Source organism: Erinaceus europaeus, chromosome 1 (assembly GCF_950295315.1).
Source record: "Erinaceus europaeus chromosome 1, mEriEur2.1, whole genome shotgun sequence".
Classification (NCBI taxonomy): domain Eukaryota; kingdom Metazoa; phylum Chordata; class Mammalia; order Eulipotyphla; family Erinaceidae; genus Erinaceus; species Erinaceus europaeus.
The window spans coordinates 71,380,273-71,397,901 of record NC_080162.1 but is presented as its reverse complement, the minus strand read 5'-3'; the positions used below and the strand labels follow the sequence as shown (position 1 = coordinate 71,397,901).

The following is a 17,629-nucleotide window of genomic DNA, read 5'->3' as shown; positions in this document are numbered from 1 at the left end:
CTTCCGCCACCAGCCGGAAGTGCTTGTGATGCGGGCAAAGGGGCTTCCGGTGCGCCTGCGAGAGCTCGAGGGGCTCGCGATGGCGGCCTCCTTGGTCGGGAAGAAGATCGTTTTTGTCACGGGGAACGCCAAGAAGCTGGAGGAGGTGCCAGGAGGGTATCGATCAGAAGGCGGCTGGGGGTGGAGAGATAGCGTATTGCAAGGGCGCTGGACATAGGGAGTCGGTGCGGTTTGTGCGTGCGTGTGTGTGTGTGTGTGTGTGTGTGCGTGCGTGTGTGCGCGTGTGTGCGTGTGCGTGTATGTGCGCTTGTGTGTATGTGCGTGCGTGTGTGCGTGCGTGTGCGCGTGTGTATGTGTGTGTGTGTGCGTGCGTGTGCGTGCCTGTGTGTGTGCGTGCGTGTGTGTGTGTGCGCGCGCGCGCGCGTGTATGGAGAGTTGCCGGGATGGATGCATCGGGATCCCGAGTGTGGAGGGGCTGGATCGCCCATAGCGGGACGGCACTAGGCTGTGCGTCTGGGAGTGGCCCCGAGGCTACCTAGGTAGTGAGGACCTTGGCATCTGGACTAGGAGCTTGTGAGCTCGGAGCTGCGGCGGAGGTGGTGGCTGGACCACAGTACCTGTCCCATAGGTCCACCTGTGCCAAATCCGGACCCCAGGACCCCCTTTGGGGTTGATCCAGCCTCTGTTGCTGCCTAGGAAGTAACAGGGGCCGGCAGGGCGTGGAACAGGTATCCCAGCCTAGCCGTCATCGTCACAACACGGTCCAGAAATGTGGTCCTCAGTCTCTCCCAACTCTTTCTGTATCTTTGAAAAGGGGGTGCTGCGGGACCAGGCGGTGGCTCACCTGGCTAAGCGCTTACATTACAGTGCGCAAGGACCTGGGTTCAGGCCCTTGGTCCCCACCTGCAGGGAGAGAAAGCTGCATGAGTGGTGAAGCAGAGCTGTAGGTGTCTCTCTGTCTCTTTCCCCCCTCTATGTTCCTCTCTCTCAATTTCTCTGTCTCTATGGAATAACAAATATATATATTTTAAAAAGAAGAAGAAGAAAAGGGGATGCTGTGCGAGAGCTATTGCACAGCCCTGTGGTGAGGAAGCATGTATGAGGCTAGGGAGCCAACGTTATGCCTGCAGGGACTTTGTGGCTAATTGTGAGGATTCTGGGGGTTGATGGGAGTGTTGGTTACAAATAATAGACACACAGGGATCTTATGTAAGCTACTCTTCCCATTCTTGTGGGAATAGAGTGTTATGTTAAGGTGTCCCACAGGACTCAGAGGAGTTTCTCCAGGGACTTTCCTGTCCTTGTAGTTCCCTCTCTGGCTGTTCATCTCTATTTCTATTGCAGCTTTTCTGCTTCCTTCCCCCCTCCCAGTGGAAGGGCTAGTGATGCTTCTGCCAGACATCACCATTTCGTCTTTGCTAGAGTCACAGGTTTGCTCTTGATCAGCCATGAGCAAGGAGGTGTGAGGAATAAGAGTGATGCTCACAAAATACCTCTCAGACGATTAGGGTACAGTCATTAGGGGACCCTTAATTGGTCCACATAGCATAGGGATTAATGGCGCTTCTGATGGTGTAACATTCTCAGAAGCCAGAGCCCTCTCTATGCAGATAAAAGGTTTGGGATGCTAAGACCAGACCAGTCAAGCAGCAGGCAGTACCCTATGGATGGAGCCCCATGCAGGATGACCATTTCCACACCCAAAGTTGATCTCTGCCTTTGACTGAAAAAGTAACCTAAATTTAAAGAGGGACTAAGGTAGGTGGGGAGCTCTCTGGAGAAGGTGGACTTGGACTTGACCTAGAACAGGGAGTGCTAACTCTTCGTTCATACCCTATTAATAGACTAATGAAGTCTATGAATTCTTTCTCAGAAAAAAAATTTTTTTTAAATGTACAAAATAAAATATATAGACTGGGGATATAACTCTGTGGTAGAGTATATCCTTGTATGAGGATCTGGGTTCTATCCCTACCCAAAACAACAAATAAAGACATTACAAAATAAATCAAGTGGTCTTTACTTGTTTTTTTCTTTTTAATTTTTAATTGTGTTTATTTATTGGATAAAGACAGCCAGAAATTTAGAGGGAAGGGGGTGATAAAGAAGAAGAGAAACAGACACCTGCAGCCCTGATCCACCACTTATGAAGCTTCCTCCCTGCAGGTGGGGGTTGAGGGCTTGTACCTGGGTCCTTGCACATTGCAGTGTTTGCACTTAATCAGGTGCACCACCACTCAACCTCTATTTGTGTATTTTTAAAGATTTAATTATTTATGAGAGAAGGGAAGAACATCATTCTAACACATACAGTGCCAGAGATCAAACTCCGGACCTCCTGCTTATAAATTTGGCACCTTAGGTACCATGCCACCTCCCAAACTTTTTTTTTTTTTAAATTGATGTACCATTGGTTTACAATAGGAAATTAATGCTATTGAAGAGAATTCTTAAAATGTTCAGTTATTTGTGATCCAGGTGCATGTGCTTGGTTCAATCTAAAAGGGTGTGCAATTGCTCTAAGTAAAAAATAGGATTTTCGGGAGTCGGGCGGTAGCTCAGCTGGTTAAGCACATGTGGTGCAAAGTGCAAGGACTGACAGAAGCATCCCAGTTCAAGCTCCTGGCTCCCACCTGCAGGGGAGTCGTTTCACAGGTGGTGAAGCAGGTCTACAGGTGTCTATCTTTCTCTCCCCCCTCTGTCTTCCCCTCCCCTCTCCATTTCTCTCTGTTCTATCCAACAATAACAACAACAATAATAACTACAACAATAAAACAACAAGGGCAACAAAAGGGAATAAATATTTAAAAATAGGATTGTAAGTGGTATTTTGAAGTATGTGCTGCAACTGTAGTGATTCTAATAGGTTATTTATTCTAATAGGTTTATTTATCTGTGATTCTAATAGGTTTATTTATTTGTTTATTTTCCTCCAGGATCATTGCTGGGGCTCAGTGCCTGCACTATGAATCCACTGCTCCTGGAGGCCATTTTTCCCATTTTATTGCCTTGTTATTGTTGCCACTGATGTTGTTGTTGTTGTTGGATAGGACAGAGAGAAAACGAGAGAGGGGGAGAGAAAGATAAACACCGGCAGACCTGCTTCACCACTTGTGAAGTGACTCCCCTACAGGTGGGGAGCTGGAGACTGGAATCGGGATCCTTACGCCGGTCCTTGTGCTTTGCATTTGCACTTAACCCGCTGCGCCACTGCCCGGCCCCCTCTACTAGATTTAAATGCCACAGGAGCTGCTAATGCTCTTTTGCTTTTCTTGCTTACTTGTATGCTTTCCCTATTCTCTCTCTCTCTCTCTCTTTTTTTTTAAGATTTTATTTATTTGTTAATGAGAAAGAGAAGAAAAGAGAAGAGAGAGAAAGAACCAGACATCACTGTGGTACGTGTGCTGCTGGGCATTGAGCTCGGAACCTCATGCTTGAGAACCCAATGCCTTATCCACTGTGCCACCTCCCAGACCACTGACTGTTTTGTTTTTTTTTTAAAGAATTTATTTATTCATGAGAAAGATAGGAGGAGAGAAAGAACCAGACATCACTCTGGTACATGTGCTGCTGGGGATTGAACTCAGGACCTCATGCTTGAGAGTCCAAAGCTTTATCCACTGTGCCACCTCCCGGACCACACCACTGACTGTTTTATATATTTTTTTCTCTCTCTCTTTCTTTTCTTCTCCACCAGGGTTATCTCTGAGGCTCAATACCCACACAGTGATCCCATTGCTTCCAGTGGTCATTTAAATTGGTTTGTTTTTTTGTTTTTGTTTTAATAGAAGGTGAGACAGAGAGAGACCCCTCACCTCCAGCACTTTTGCACTGTTCATGAAGCTCCCTCCTGCAGGTGGGGACCAGAGACTTGAACCAGGGTCCTTGCGTGTGAGACTTGTTCTTCCTGGTGTGCCACCACTCAGCTCCCCAACCCCCTTTCTTTATAGATATATATTTATTCATTAATGATAGAGAGAAAGGGGAGAGAGGGAAACAGAGCAGTGCTCTGACACATAAGATGTCATACATCAAACTAACTCAGTACCATGTCTTTTAAGTCCAGAGCTCTAGCCACTGCACCACCTCCCAGGCCACTCGATTTGCTTTCTATATTCACAATTGAAAAAGATGCTAACCTTTAGCTAGGGGGTAGTGTTTTTTTTTTTTTCCCCATCCAACTTTGCAAGCCTCCTGAATTCTGCCCAACAAAACTCCCAGGGCTGATGGGTTTGGTGCATTCAGTTTGGTGCACCTTGCTATGTGCCTGACCTGAGTTTAAGCCTCAGTCCCACATGGTAATGCCAGGGTACTGGAGGAAGCTATGGTAATGTGATCTGTGGTGTTTTCCCCTTTCTCTGTCTCTGTAGGTCCAGGGGCAGTGAAATGACAAATATGTGAATCCCAGACACTACAAGAAAAAGAGAGAAAAATGATTAATTTTTAAAAAAAGGAAAGAGAGAGAGAGAGAAAGAGACCCCTACCTTTTGAGGATATAGGATTTTTGGGACCACTGATAAGGGTAGAAAATTGGTACTGGGGGAGTTGGGCAGTAACACAGCGGTTAAGCGCACGTGGCGCGAAGCACAAGGACTGGCGTAAGGATCCTGGTTCGAGCCCCCGGCTCCCCACCTGCAGTGGAGTCGCTTCATAAGCGGTGAAGCAGGTCTGCAGGTGTCTGTCTTTCTCTCCCCCGTCTTCTCCTCTTTCCATTTCTCTCTGTCCTATCCAACAACAATAATAACTACAACAATAAAACAAGGGCAACAAAAGGGAATAAATAAATATTTTTTAAAAAAGGAAGAAAATTGGTACTGGGTGATGGCACACCTGGTTGAGTGCAAACATTACAGTGCGCAAGGATCTGGGTTTGAGCCCCGGGTCTGCATCTGTAGGGAGAAAGCTTTGCAAGTGGTGAAGCAGTGCTACAGGTGTCTCTCTGTCTCTCTCCCTCTCTATCACCCCCTTCCCTCTTGATTTCTGGCTGTCTATCCAGTAAATAAATAAAGATAATAAAAATGTTTTGGGTTTGAAGGATAGAGGTTAGCATGAGCAGAAATCTAAAGTTGGAAAAATGAATGAGTTGACTTTCTGGAATGAGACTTTGAAATCTGGGATGGGACCCATCAGCCTAAGTTACTGATATTTAGGGGGTTGGCTGGAAAACTACCTCATGAGGAGAGTGGGTGACAGCTAATGTGGTAATGGAGAATTTGTGACAAACAGTAACAAATGTTCTTTCATTTTGGAACAGGTCGTTCAAATTCTAGGAGATAAGTTCCCATGTACTTTGGTGGCACAGAAAATTGACCGTATGTCTGTTTTGTTTTATTGTTAAAAGATGATTCAGTCTGTCTCCCATGATCTGATTCTCTGTTTGTCTCCCCACTAAGTGCCGGAATACCAGGGGGAGCCTGAGGAGATTTCTATACAGAAGTGTAAGGAAGCTGCTCGCCAGGTGCTTGTTCTGCATGTGTCCTTTGACTCTTGTTCCAATAAGATGGACTTTGGGGATGGCAGTGGGGGGGGGGTAGCACAGTGTGGGGGTGGTATGTAAAAGAACTCTGACAGATGTGGTGAGATGTACATACACATGTACAGATGTGAAACTATACCCTTGAGATATTTTAATTTTGTAAACCAGTCTTAAATCACTAATAATAAAAAATTGGGAGTCAGGCAGTAGCGCAGCGGGTTAAGCACACGTGGTGCAAAGCGCAAGAACCCAAGTAAGGATCCCGGTTCGAGCCCCCGGCTCCCCACCTGCAGGGAAGTCGCTTCACAAACAGTGAAGTAGGTCTGCAGGTGTCTATCTTTCTCTCCCCCTCTCTGTCTTCCCCTCCTCTCTCCATTTCTCTCTGTCCTATCCAACAATGACATAAGTAACAACAATAATAACTACAACAATGGCACCAAAAAGGAATAAATAAATAAATAAATATTAAAAAAATAATAATTATAAATCTGGGGCTGGCTGTGCTTTACCTTGTAGAGCACACATGTTACCAGGTAAGATGATGCGGCTTCAAACCCCTGGTCCCCGCCTACAGAGGGGAAGCTTCACAAACGGTGGAGCTGTGCTACAGGTATCTCCCTCTTTCACTCCCCAGTCTGTTTGTCACTGTCATAAAAAGGAAATTTTTAAAAATTATCTAAAAAGAAGAAAAAGACAGACTCCTCGGCCTGTCCCTCCTGGGACAGGCAGAAAACATAGGTGGACATAGTTTCTTTTGTCTTCAGGGGCCTGCCCAGACCTATCTAGGCCAGGGTCAGTTTATATAGACCCTTGAATGCCAATATCACCTTCGTGACTGCATAGTTTCCTCTCAGATCAGCACCAGTACCACATCCACACACTTCTCTTTCCCCAGTTTGCAGATACATACATTTCAGCCTCGACCTCTCCCTACATCACCCACCCCTACATTCACACATCTTTGTGGAAATGGAGAAAACACTGTATCAAGAGTCAGGGTGCTGGACTATGTCTGGAGCAATCTGCTTTACAAACTGCCAAAGCTTGGTGTTCTCTCCAAAATAAAGATAGCTAAAATCTCTTCCTTGGAGCCTTTGGACCTCTGTGGGCTGCTGTTGCTGCAGATCCCAACTACCAGTTGGCCTGCCCCAAACCTGGCTGGCCTGGGGCTTCAAGGAGGCGGTGTGATCCATTGCTTAGGACTGACTGTATGTCCGTGTGATGCAGGTGCAGGGGCCAGTGCTGGTGGAGGATACCTGTCTGTGCTTCAATGCCCTGGGGGGCCTTCCAGGCCCCTACATGTGAGTGTTCCCCCACTCCCACCCCCCTTACAGGGCCCTAGCCACAAAGGCATTTGAGAACTTTGAAATGATCGGTTACCTGATATTGCAGGTCATTCACTGTCTTGGCATCTGCACTAGGACTTTAATTTGTCCTGGGGAAGGATTAGGAATGGAGGAGAGGCATGCTTTTCTTCTGTAAAATGTGAGAATGTGATTGTGTAAATGGAGATGGGCAAGGGGAATCCATCCATTGGAGTGGTGTGTTCAAGGGCAGATCAGTTTCAGGAAAGAGGAAATAAGCAAACTGAGATCTGAAATGGATTTCCTTAAAACTACCCAGTGCCTGAGACCCCCTCAGAAGGTCTTTTTATATTTGTATAGTACAAATAATTCCTATCTGAATACCTTTCCCAGGGCTTGGAGTACATATCACAGAAGTGCTACTGTTGTGTCTTGAATAAATCTATCTTTAACTTGTAGATGACCAATTTGCTTGCTAAGACAAGTAACATTTATATTTACCACATACATTGCTCCATATCCTCATTAGGACACTATTAGGACTTTAAAAATATATATATATGTATTTATTTATTATTGGATAGAAATAGAAGTTTGGGGAGTCGGGCTGTAGCGCAGCGGGTTAAGCGCAGGTGGCGCAAAGCACAAGGACCAGCATAAAGATCCCGGTTCGAACCCCGGCTCCCCACCTGCAGGGGAGTAGCTTCACAGGCGGTGAAGCAGGTCTGCAGGTGTCTATCTTTCTCTCCTCCTCTCTGTCTTCCCCTCCTCTCTCCATTTCTCTCTGTCCTATCCAACAACGACGACAACAACAATGATAACTACAACAATAAAACAACAAGGGCAACAAAAGGGAATAAATAAATACAATAAATTTTTTTTTAAAAAAAAAAGACTTAAAAAAAAAAGAAATAGAAATTTGGAGGGCAGGGGGGGTGGAGACAGAGACACCTGCAAGATTCTTTGACCACTCTTGAAGCTTTCTCCCTGTAGGTGGGGACCAGGGGCTTGAACCTGGGTCCTTGCACACTATTATGTGTGCACTCAACCAAGTGTTCCACCACCTGCCCCCTCTTTTTATTTGATATAACAAAGAGAAATTGAGAAGAAAGGGGGAGATAAAGGGAAAAAGACACCTGTAACACTGCTCTACCACTTGTGAGGCTTCCTCATGCAGGTGGGGACTGGGGACTTGAACCAGGGTCCTTGCACATAGTAATATGTGCACTCTACCAGGCCTGCCACCACCCAGCCCCACCTTGTCCCTTAGCTTACTGGGTTTCTGATCCCTGTAGGGCCCAGAGGTAAGATCATCTGTCTGTTCCTGGTGCCTAACTTGCTTTTGTTTCTCTTACAGAAAATGGTTTCTGGAGAAGTTAAAACCTGAAGGTATTATTATCTAACCCTATCTATTCCTTTAGATTTATAGCAATTAAGATTCTGGGGATGGCCTCAGGGTGGGAGTCAGTGAGTAATCGGGAATCTATGGTCCCAGGCCCCACTTGTTCACCCATTTCCTTCTGTATAACCTGCAGTTCACACTTGGCTGTGTCTACCCTGACATTGTGGGTGAGAGCTTTGCATTTGAGAAACAAAGGTTGTAGTGGAGTCTCTTATCTAAAAGGACCTGGTCCTACAGACTATTCGACTATGCTTGTCTCAGTCAGTGCCTGACCCTACTTGGACCCTTGTGACCCAGTATTATGGGCCAAAATGTTCCTTGTAGGTACTTCTTTTTATTTATTTATTTATTTATTCCCTTTTTGTTGCCCTTGTTTTATTGTTGTAGTCATTATTGATGTTGTTGTTGGATAGGACAGAGAGAAATGGAGAGAGGAGGGGAAGACAGAGAGAGGGAGAGAAAGATAGACAGCTGCAGACCTGCTTCACCGCCTGTGAAGCGACTCCCCTGCAGGTGGGGAGCGGGGGGCTTGAACCGGGATCCTTACGCAGGTCCTTGCGCTTTGCGCCAGGTGTGCTTAGCCCGCTGTGCTACCGCCCGACTCCCCCTTGTAGGTACTTTTAAAAACACTTTTTATTATGGAGCACTTCAAAACATATACACCAGAATACTGAGCCCCAAATCCCCATCACCCAGCTTCCAGAGTTAGCACCACAAGTTCCACTGGTGACAGGTATACCCTTCAGAGTTTGGCACCATCTCGCATCCAGGGCAGGGCAGTCAGTATAGGGGAGTTCGGGGAGAACGCTGGGCAGGAAAGACTGGGACTGAACCATAACTGCATCCACTCACAGGTCTCCATCAGCTTCTGGCAGGGTTCGAGGACAAGTCAGCCTATGCCCTCTGCACTTTTGCACTCAGTACAGGGGACCCCAGCCAACCTGTCCATCTGTTCAGGGGCCGGACCACGGTGCGTACCCTTTGCTTGTTCTCAGTTGTACCACCAGAGGGCGCTGTGACTCAAACTGACCTCCCAGGGTCTTTTGCAGGAAGGTAGGGGGGGGTGGCGGCGGGGAGGTGGTGGTGGTGGTGGTTCTAGGCCCCTGGATTATTTCCAGGGCTGTGCCCAGAAGGGTCCCTGGTCACCACAAGTAGACATGGCATCAGTTTGAAATCTGGCCCCTGAGACTTGTGCTTCAGGGAAAGACAATGACTCATGGCTACTGATACTTGGTATATTCACAAGTCTGCTGTCTGCCTTCCTAAAAAGCCGATGTGAGGCAAAGAGATAGTACAGTAGTTTATGAAATAGATTTTCATGCTTGAAGTCTCAGGTTCAGTCCCTGACACCACCAAAAGACAGATTAGCAGTTGAGGGGGGGAAATGTGTGAAGATAAAAGGCAGGGTGGGCGGCAGGCAGTGGGTGGTACATCTGGTTGGGCACACATTTTAGTATGCACAAGGATCCAGGTTCAAGCTCCTGGTCTCCCTCTCTTTCTCCCCATTCTTCATGATTTCTCTCTGTCTCTATTCAAAATTAAGACTAACATGGTGCTGCATCTGGGTGCGAGCACATGTTACAATGCACAAGGACCCAGGTTCAAGCCTCCGGCCACCCCCACCTGCAAGGAGAAAGCCCAAGTCCTTGTGTATTGTAACATGTGCATTCAACCAGGTGTGCCACCACCTGGCCCCTTAATAAGTAGGTCTGTAGGGATTTGGTGGTAGTGCTCCTGGTAGAGTGCATGTTACTATGCAGAAGGATCTGGGTTCAGGATTCTCAAGCATGTGGTCCCAAGTTCAAGCCCTGACACTGCATGTGCCAGAGTGATATTCTAATTTTCTCTCTCTCTCTCTCCCTCGTGTTAATGAGTAAATCTTTTTTTTAAAAAAAATATTTATTTATTTTATTCCCTTTTGTTGCCCTTGTTGTTTTATTGTTGTAGTTATTATTGTTGTTGTCGTCATCGTTGGATAGGACAGAGAGAAATGGAGAGAGGAGGGGAAGACAGAGAGGAGGAGAGAAAGATAGACACCTGCAGACCTGCTTCACCGCCTGTGAAGCGACTCCCCTGCAGGTGGGGAGCCGGGGTTCGAACCGGGATCCTTATGCTGGTCCTTGTGCTTTGTGCCACCTGCGCTTAACCCACTGTGCTACAGCCCGACTCCCCTTTTTTTTTTTTTAAATAATCTATGTGAAAATGAAAGGTTGAAAGTCTGTAAGATAATCAAGGGGAGTTGTAGCCACAGTAGGCAGAGAAAAAGATTTGAGTTTAGACAAGTCTGTGTTGTAGATGTAGAAATGACACCTTCAGTTTCCACATCAGCCTTCCCCCCATTTATTTAGTCTTTTTTAAAAAAATGTGTTTTAATTTTTTTATTATCCTTATTTAAAAAAATATTTATTCCTTTTTGTTGCCCTTGTTGTTGTAGTTATTATTGTTGTTATTGTTGTCATTGTTGTTGGGTAGGACAGAGAGAAATGGAGAGAGGAGGGGAAGACAGAGGGGGAGAGAAAGAGAGACACCTGCAGACCTGCTTCACCGCTTGTGAAGTGACTCCCCTGCAGGTGGGGAGCCGGGGGCTCAAACCATGATCATTAATGCCGGTCCTTGCACTTTGCACCACCTGTGCTTAACCCGCTGCGCACCACCTGGCCCCCAGAATTTCTTTTTTTCTATGCTAAAAGTTCTGTTTTCTGTATATACATTTTCTTTGCCATTTATTTTATTTTATTTTGCTGCCACCAGGGATATTGCTGGGACTCAGTGTTGGCAGCCATCTCCTTTCTTTCTTTTAGTACTTTATTTTTTTATTTTTGGATATAGACAGAGAAATCGAGAGGGGAGAGAGAAAGAGAGAGAGAGAGACTGACACCTGCAGCATTGCTTCACTGCTCATGAATCTTACCTCCTGCAGATGGAGACCAGGGGCTTGAACCTGGGTCCTTGTGCATTATATTATGTGCACTTGACCAGGTACATGCCCACCTGGCTCCTCCTGTCTTCCTTCCTTCTCTTCTTTCTTTTTCTCTTTTTCTTGTTTATCTGATAGGACAGAGAAATTTAGAGAGGAGGGGGAGATGGGGAGGGAGAGAGGAAGAGAGACACCTGCAATATAAGCCACTTTACTGCTCCTGAAGCTTCCTCCCTGCAGGCGGGGGGAGTGGGAGCTTGAATCCAGTTCTTTGCACTTAGTAACATGTGCTCTTTACCAGTTGTATCAGCACCCAGCATCCTCCCCATTTTTTCTTTTTTTTTTAAATAAATTATTTATTTATTATTGGATAGGGACTAAGAGAAATTGAGAAGGGAGGGGAGATAGAGAGGGAAGGAGACAGAAAGATAACAACAAGGGCAACAATAGGGGAAAAATGACCTCCAGGAGCAGTGGATTTGTAGTGTAGGCACCGAGTCTCAGCAATAACCCTGGAGGAAAAAAACAACAAAACTGGGAGCTGGGCAGTAGCACAGCGGGTTAAGCACAGGTGGCACAAAGTTCAAAGACCAGCGTAAGGATCCCGGTTCAAGCCCCTGGCTCCCCACCTATAGGGGAGTTGCTTCACAGGCAGTGAAGCAGGTCTGCAGGTGTCTATCTTTCTCTCTCTGTCTCTGTCTTCCCCTCCTCTCTCTATTTCTCTCTGTTCTATCAAACAACAATGACGTCAATAACTACAACAATAAAACAAGGGCAACAAAGGGGAATAAATATTAAAAAAAAAAAAGTCAGGCACTCACACAACCAGAGGCCCAGCTTCCTGCACAGTGACTCAGTAGCCACCCTACTGACAGGACCTGGCTACACTATTCCCCACCATGCCTACTGCTCCCCAAATATGGCTGCTTGCCAGCCCCCACTTTACCTGAGGTGACCTTTTCTGTTTTCACCTGTGTACTCTAAGCCCCAACCCCACTGTTCTTTTTTTTTTTTTTGCCTCAAGGGTTATTGCTGGGGCTCAGTGCCTGCACCGTGAATCCACCGCTTCTGGAGGCTATCCCCCCCCCCCTTTGCTGCCCTTGTTTTAGCCTTGTTGTGGTTATTATCTTTGTTGATGTCGTTGTTGGATAGGACAGAGAGAAATTGAGAGAGGAGGGGAGACAGAGGGGAGAGAAAGACACCTGCAGACCTGCTTCACCGCTTCTGAAGCGACTCCCCTACAGGTAGGGAACCGGGATCCTTTCGCCGGTCCTTGCGCTTTGCACCATGTGCGCTTAACTCGCTGTACTACCTCCGGACTCCCTTTTTCAGCAATTCTTATGCCAATCTTTCTCAATCTTAGGACCTTGACAACAGCCATGTCCCCCAGCTGGAATGCTCCTTTCTCATCCTTTTCTGTGGCCCAAGTGTCCCCTCTATACTGAGGCCTTCCTTGAGCTCCCTTGCAGTGTCATTTCATCCTGTGACTCTTGAGTCCACTTCCTTGTTTGTTCCCTTTAACCACTTTACATTTGGTAATCATTGATTTGTTTATTGTCATAATGCCTGTTTTGCTTAAGAGATCTGTTTTGCGAGGTCAAGGCTGGTCCTGCTATGGCCACAGTGCGGAGAACACTGCCTACCCCCACTGTAGGTGTTAAAACATTTGTGCATGGGTGAGGTTTAGAGTGATAGCTGGCCTGTGTCACACAGCTCCCCAGTAGCAAAATTTATCTTTGGTCTGAACGACTTGGCATTTATGTGGCTAATCCCCATTCTCTATTACCTCTCATTTTTTTATTTTATTTATCTTTAATCATCACCTAGGCTTCACTGTTCCAAACTTTTCTTCCTTTCTTTTTTAATATTTCATTTATTTATTAATAAGAGTGACAGGAGGAGAGAGAGAGAAAGAAGCAGATTTTACTCTGGTACATATGCTACTGGGGATCAAACTCAGGATCTCATGCTTGAGAGTCCAATGCTTTATCCACTGCACCTCCTCCCAGATCACCCAAGCCTTTTCTTTCTTTCTTTCTTTCTTTCTTTCTTTCTTTCTTTCTTTCTTTTTTTTTCCTTTTTTTGCCTCTAGGGTTATTGCTGGGGCTAGGTGCCAGCTTGTGAAGTCACCCCCTGCAGGTAGAGAGCTGGGGGCTCAAACCAGGATCCTTGTGTGGGTCCTTGTGTCTCATACTGTGTGTGCTTAACCCAGTGTGCCACTGGCTGACCTCCAAGCTTTTCTTTTTCTTCCTCTCTCTTTAAGATAGAAAAGGGGAGAGAGGGAGAGACACCCCAGCACTGAAGTTTCCCCATTGCTGTGTATTGATCCTGGGCTGCAAACATGTCCCCAAGTCTCCTTGTATTTTATGTACTTATTTTTTTTAATCATATTATTATTAATTATTATTGTTATCATCTTAACCAGAGCACTGCCCAGCCTTGGCTGGTGGTGGAATAGGGGATTGAACCTGGGACTTTGGAGCCTCAAGCATGAGAGTCTCTTTGCATAATAACCATTATGCTATCTACCCCTGCCTATTATTTACTTATTTTTTTAAACCAGGATACTGCTCTGCTCACCACCATAGGTGGTGCTGAGGATTGAACCTGGGACTTGGGAGCCTCAAGGATGAAAGTCTTTTGTATAATCGCTATAATGTCTTCCTGGTCCCTTATTTTCTTTTCTTCCTCCCTTCCTTCCTTCTTTCCTTCCTTCCTTCCTTCCCTCCTTCCTTTCTATGTATTTTAACACTGTAGTAGAGCTCTGGCCCTGAGTCTGACCCCTGCACTATATGCCAAGGTTTTGCTCCAACACCTCTCTTTCTGTGTCTCATGAAATCAATAACATAAAACTTTAAGGAGTTATTTTGTTGTGGACAGGAAAGCATATGACCCAGGTTCAAGCTGGGCCCCCACCTAGTGGGGGAAGCTTTGGTGCTGTATTTCTGAGCAATGAAACCCTGGCAATGACAGAGAAAAGGCTTTTTTTTTTTTTCTTATTTATTTTTATTCCATATGGTAGAGAAATTTCACTTACAGAAAGAGAAATAGGGAGAGACATGCACCAGAGTATCATTCTAGTCCATGAAGCACGAGGTTTTAGATTGGAACTTCTGGCTTGCAAGTCCTGACCTCAACAGCTGAGAAATACACCAACAGAAGCAGGCATAGAACTTGTATGCAAAATTCAGAGCCCTCAACCTCCTGCTGGGAGGAAATATTTTCTGTCAAAGTTTCTAAGTTGATTTTTTTTTTTTTTTTTTTTACCAGAGCAGTTCTCAGCTCGGGCTTATGATGAGGGGGATTGAACCTGGGACTTCTTTTTTTTTTTTTAATTTATTTATTTTCCCTTTTGTTGCCCTTGTTTTCTTATTGTTGTAGTTATTATTATTAATGATGTCATTGTTGTTGGATAGGACATAGAGAAATGGAGAGAGGAGGGGAAGACAGAGGGGGAGAGAAAGATAGACACCTGCAGACCTGCTTCACCGCCTGTGAAGCGACTCCCCTACAGGTGGGGAGCCGGGGGCTAGAACTGGGATCCTTACTCTGGTCGTTGTGCTTTGCGTCTAAGTTAATTCTTAAGTGTGGTCTCTTGTCAAAGTTGTGGGGGAGAGGGGGTGGAACACCTGTTTAAGATCACAAATTACCATACACAAAGACTCCCACTCCCCACCTGTAGGGGGGACATTTCATGAGCAGTGAAGAGGTCTGCAGGTGTCAATCTTTCACTCCCCCCCCAATTTCTTTCTGTCCCCCCCAATTTCTTTCTGTCCTGTGGGCAAATCAAGCACATGGTTCTTCTCTGCCTGTGAGGGGAGAATTGCTCTCTCTGCTTTATTTGTGTCCAGCAAACATTTTCAGGTATCGTAGATACCTTGAAACCATCTGTTTTGAATGAATAAATAAGAATTGAACAGATTCACAGACTCAGACTGGGCTGTTGCACTTGTGCTTGTGCATCTCCTCCACATGCAGTGACAGTCTGTCTCTCTTTTCTTCTGGCAGGGCCGGATCGTGGTACCCCGAGGCAGCCGAGACTTTGGCTGGGACCCGTGTTTCCAGCCCGATGGATATGAGCAGACGTAAGGAATCCCAGTTCCTTCCAGGGGTGTGGGATCAGGATAGCTGTGGTCTGAGTTGGGTCAACACCACACCCAGGTGCAGGCATGCGGATATGGGCGGGACAGGCTCCAGGGTTCCAGCTGAAGGCAGCTCTGGTAGGATGGATGCTAGGAATCTGGAAGGCTCCATCTGCAGTAGGGAGGCATCTGGGCATGGCTGAGAGCCTTGTATGACTGTGCTTCACCTCACCCCATAGCAGTGACTTCAGTGACTTCCCCTCTCTTTTGTTTAATTTTCTTTTATCTTTATTCATTGGAGAGAGCCAGCCAGAAATTGAGAGGGAAGGGGGAGACAGAGAGGGAGAGAGACAGACACCTGTAGCACTGCTTCACCACTTGTGAAGCTTTCCCCCTGCAGGTGGGGATGGGGGCTTGAACCTGGGTCACTGTGACATGTGCACCCAACCTGTGCACCAACATGTGCACCACCCGGCCTGACCTCCCTCTCTCTAGCTTTGGTTTCTTGTATACAAATCTGACTTTTTGTTGTTGTTGTTTTTTGGCAGGGGGTTATTTTTTGACTCCCCCATTTAGTTTAAGAAAGTGTTTAACATTTTTGCAGTTTTGGGTTGGCACTGTATTACCACCTTCCCAGTGCTAAGTGTTCTCAGTCTTTTTGCTCCCTGCAGCCCTCCCTCCCCATTTACATGGCAGATGTTGGCCATTTTTGGAATCAGGCTTTCCGAGCCCAAGGGGCCTTTAATCAAGCATGGCCTGAGCCCTCACAGACAGGGCTGACGTCAATACGAAGCAATACTGTCCATGAATGCTCTCGGACAGAAATGCTCTTAACTGTGCTGTTCAATCTGGTCGACACTAGCCACATGCGGCCGCGGCACATCTGGAATGTGGTCAGGGTGACTAACAAAGTGAAATTGTCCTTAATCCATGGTAATTGATTTAAATGTAAATAGTCACATATTGGCCAGTGATTGTCATCAGACTATGACTGGCTGAATGTGTGTGTGTGTGGGTGTGTGTGTGTGTGTAAGATACTTATTTTTATTAGTGTTTTCATAGTTGTTGGTTGTGTGTTTCTTATCTCACTGGAGGCCAGGCATGGAGGACATGTTACAGACTGACTATCCCTTGCCAACCCCCTCTCCCCGAACAGTGCATTAGTGCAGATTGCTGTGTTTGTTCTGTCAGGCCCCGCTGCTTCCTGTCAACAGATGACAAAGCTGGTCAAACATGCAGCTCATCGCCTGCCTCTGGCTTCCCTTAATGACTTTTGGGTGCACTGGAGCAAGTTGAATATTCCTCCATACTCATTAATATGGGTTTCTACCTATAAGGGAGTTAAAGACTACCTGATTTTAAAAAAAAAGTTGACCCTGGCTGCCCGGAGTTGGTGACTCCACTGCTCACTGCTTTTTCCTGGGGAAACTTGAGGTTTGGGTTCCGGGGTGCGGTGAGCACACCCTTTCTGAACTTGGCTTCCCCCCTAAGCTGTGCTGTCACCCTCAGGTACGCAGAGATGCCAAAGGCTGAGAAGAACACTATTTCCCACCGCTTCCGCGCCCTGCATGAGCTTCAAGAATACTTCTGCAGCCTGGCTCCTGGGGCCAGCAGTGACCTATCTGGCCAGGGATGTGGGGAGGGCTAGTTTGAACACCATAGCCCCATACCACCACCACCACCACCACCACCACCATCACCACCACCACCACCACCATCACCACCACCACCACCACCACCACGCAGACAAGCTTCCGAAGACTTCAGGGTTACCACTTCCTGGGGGTGTTGAGACAGCCTCACCAGCCATGTCTGGAGATGCAGCTGGCTCTGCTCAGAGGGCTTTTGGGCTAGAGCCACCCTTCTCTTGCCCTCAGGGATTCCATGTTCTACATCTTCCAGGCTTATGATCCTCAAAGGACCTTTGGTGTTAAACTGGACTTGGCTGGATTAAGGGTTTGGTGAAGAACTACACAAACCTTCAGATTTTTTTTTTTTTAAAGCACCAACTAAAAATTTTGAAAGCACTTGCTTCCAAAATAAACTTGATGTATCTGTTTTGAAACCTGCCCAGAGCAGGTGTCTGTTTCCTGAGTCCGCAGAGCAAGTAGCTTTCAGGTCGGGGAAGGGAGGAGGCAGGGCACGGACAGCGCTGTGCGAGGGTGCTCTTCCTTTTATTCGTCAAGCCTTAGATTGTGGGCTTATGTACCCATGCCAAATTGATGCCACCTTCCCACTCATGAAGTATTGCTACCACCCAGCTGGCCTCCATTTTTTTTTGCTGGGTTGGGAGAGGGTAGTGTTGGGTGTTGAGTGTTTCTGCTTTCTGCATCAGAGCAACTTAGTGTTGGTGTTATAATGTCATGTTCCTGAGATTTCTAATGCCCTCAGGAAACCTGGTTCACAGTCGCAGGTCCTATGTGGCCTATGAAGCCAAGAGGGACTGCA

At 46.5% G+C, this 17,629-nt stretch overlaps 1 protein-coding gene across 1 annotated transcript; it reads left to right on the top strand.

Moving 5' to 3' along the window:
- The first annotated feature begins 5 nt into the window (after positions 1-5).
- Positions 6-17,246, top strand: ITPA (inosine triphosphatase). Its single transcript, XM_016195374.2, has 8 exons — positions 6-145; positions 5,255-5,312; positions 5,394-5,458; positions 6,704-6,777; positions 8,138-8,169; positions 9,037-9,152; positions 15,108-15,184; positions 16,691-17,246. Exons 1-8 carry the CDS (start codon positions 29-31, stop codon positions 16,827-16,829), a joined length of 678 nt encoding a protein of 225 aa, XP_016050860.1. The 5' UTR covers positions 6-28; the 3' UTR covers positions 16,830-17,246.
- The last annotated feature ends 383 nt before the right edge of the window (positions 17,247-17,629 follow it).

Coding starts and splice junctions, on each gene's coding strand:
- ITPA (XM_016195374.2), top strand. CDS start 29: ATGCGGGCAAAGGGGCTTCCGGTGCGCCTGCGAGAGCTCGAGGGGCTC. Junction 6,778..8,137: donor GGCCTTCCAGGCCCCTACAT/GTGAGTGTTCCC, acceptor TTTCTCTTACAG/AAAATGGTTTCTGGAGAAGT. Junction 9,153..15,107: donor TGTTCAGGGGCCGGACCACG/GTGCGTACCCTT, acceptor TTCTTCTGGCAG/GGCCGGATCGTGGTACCCCG.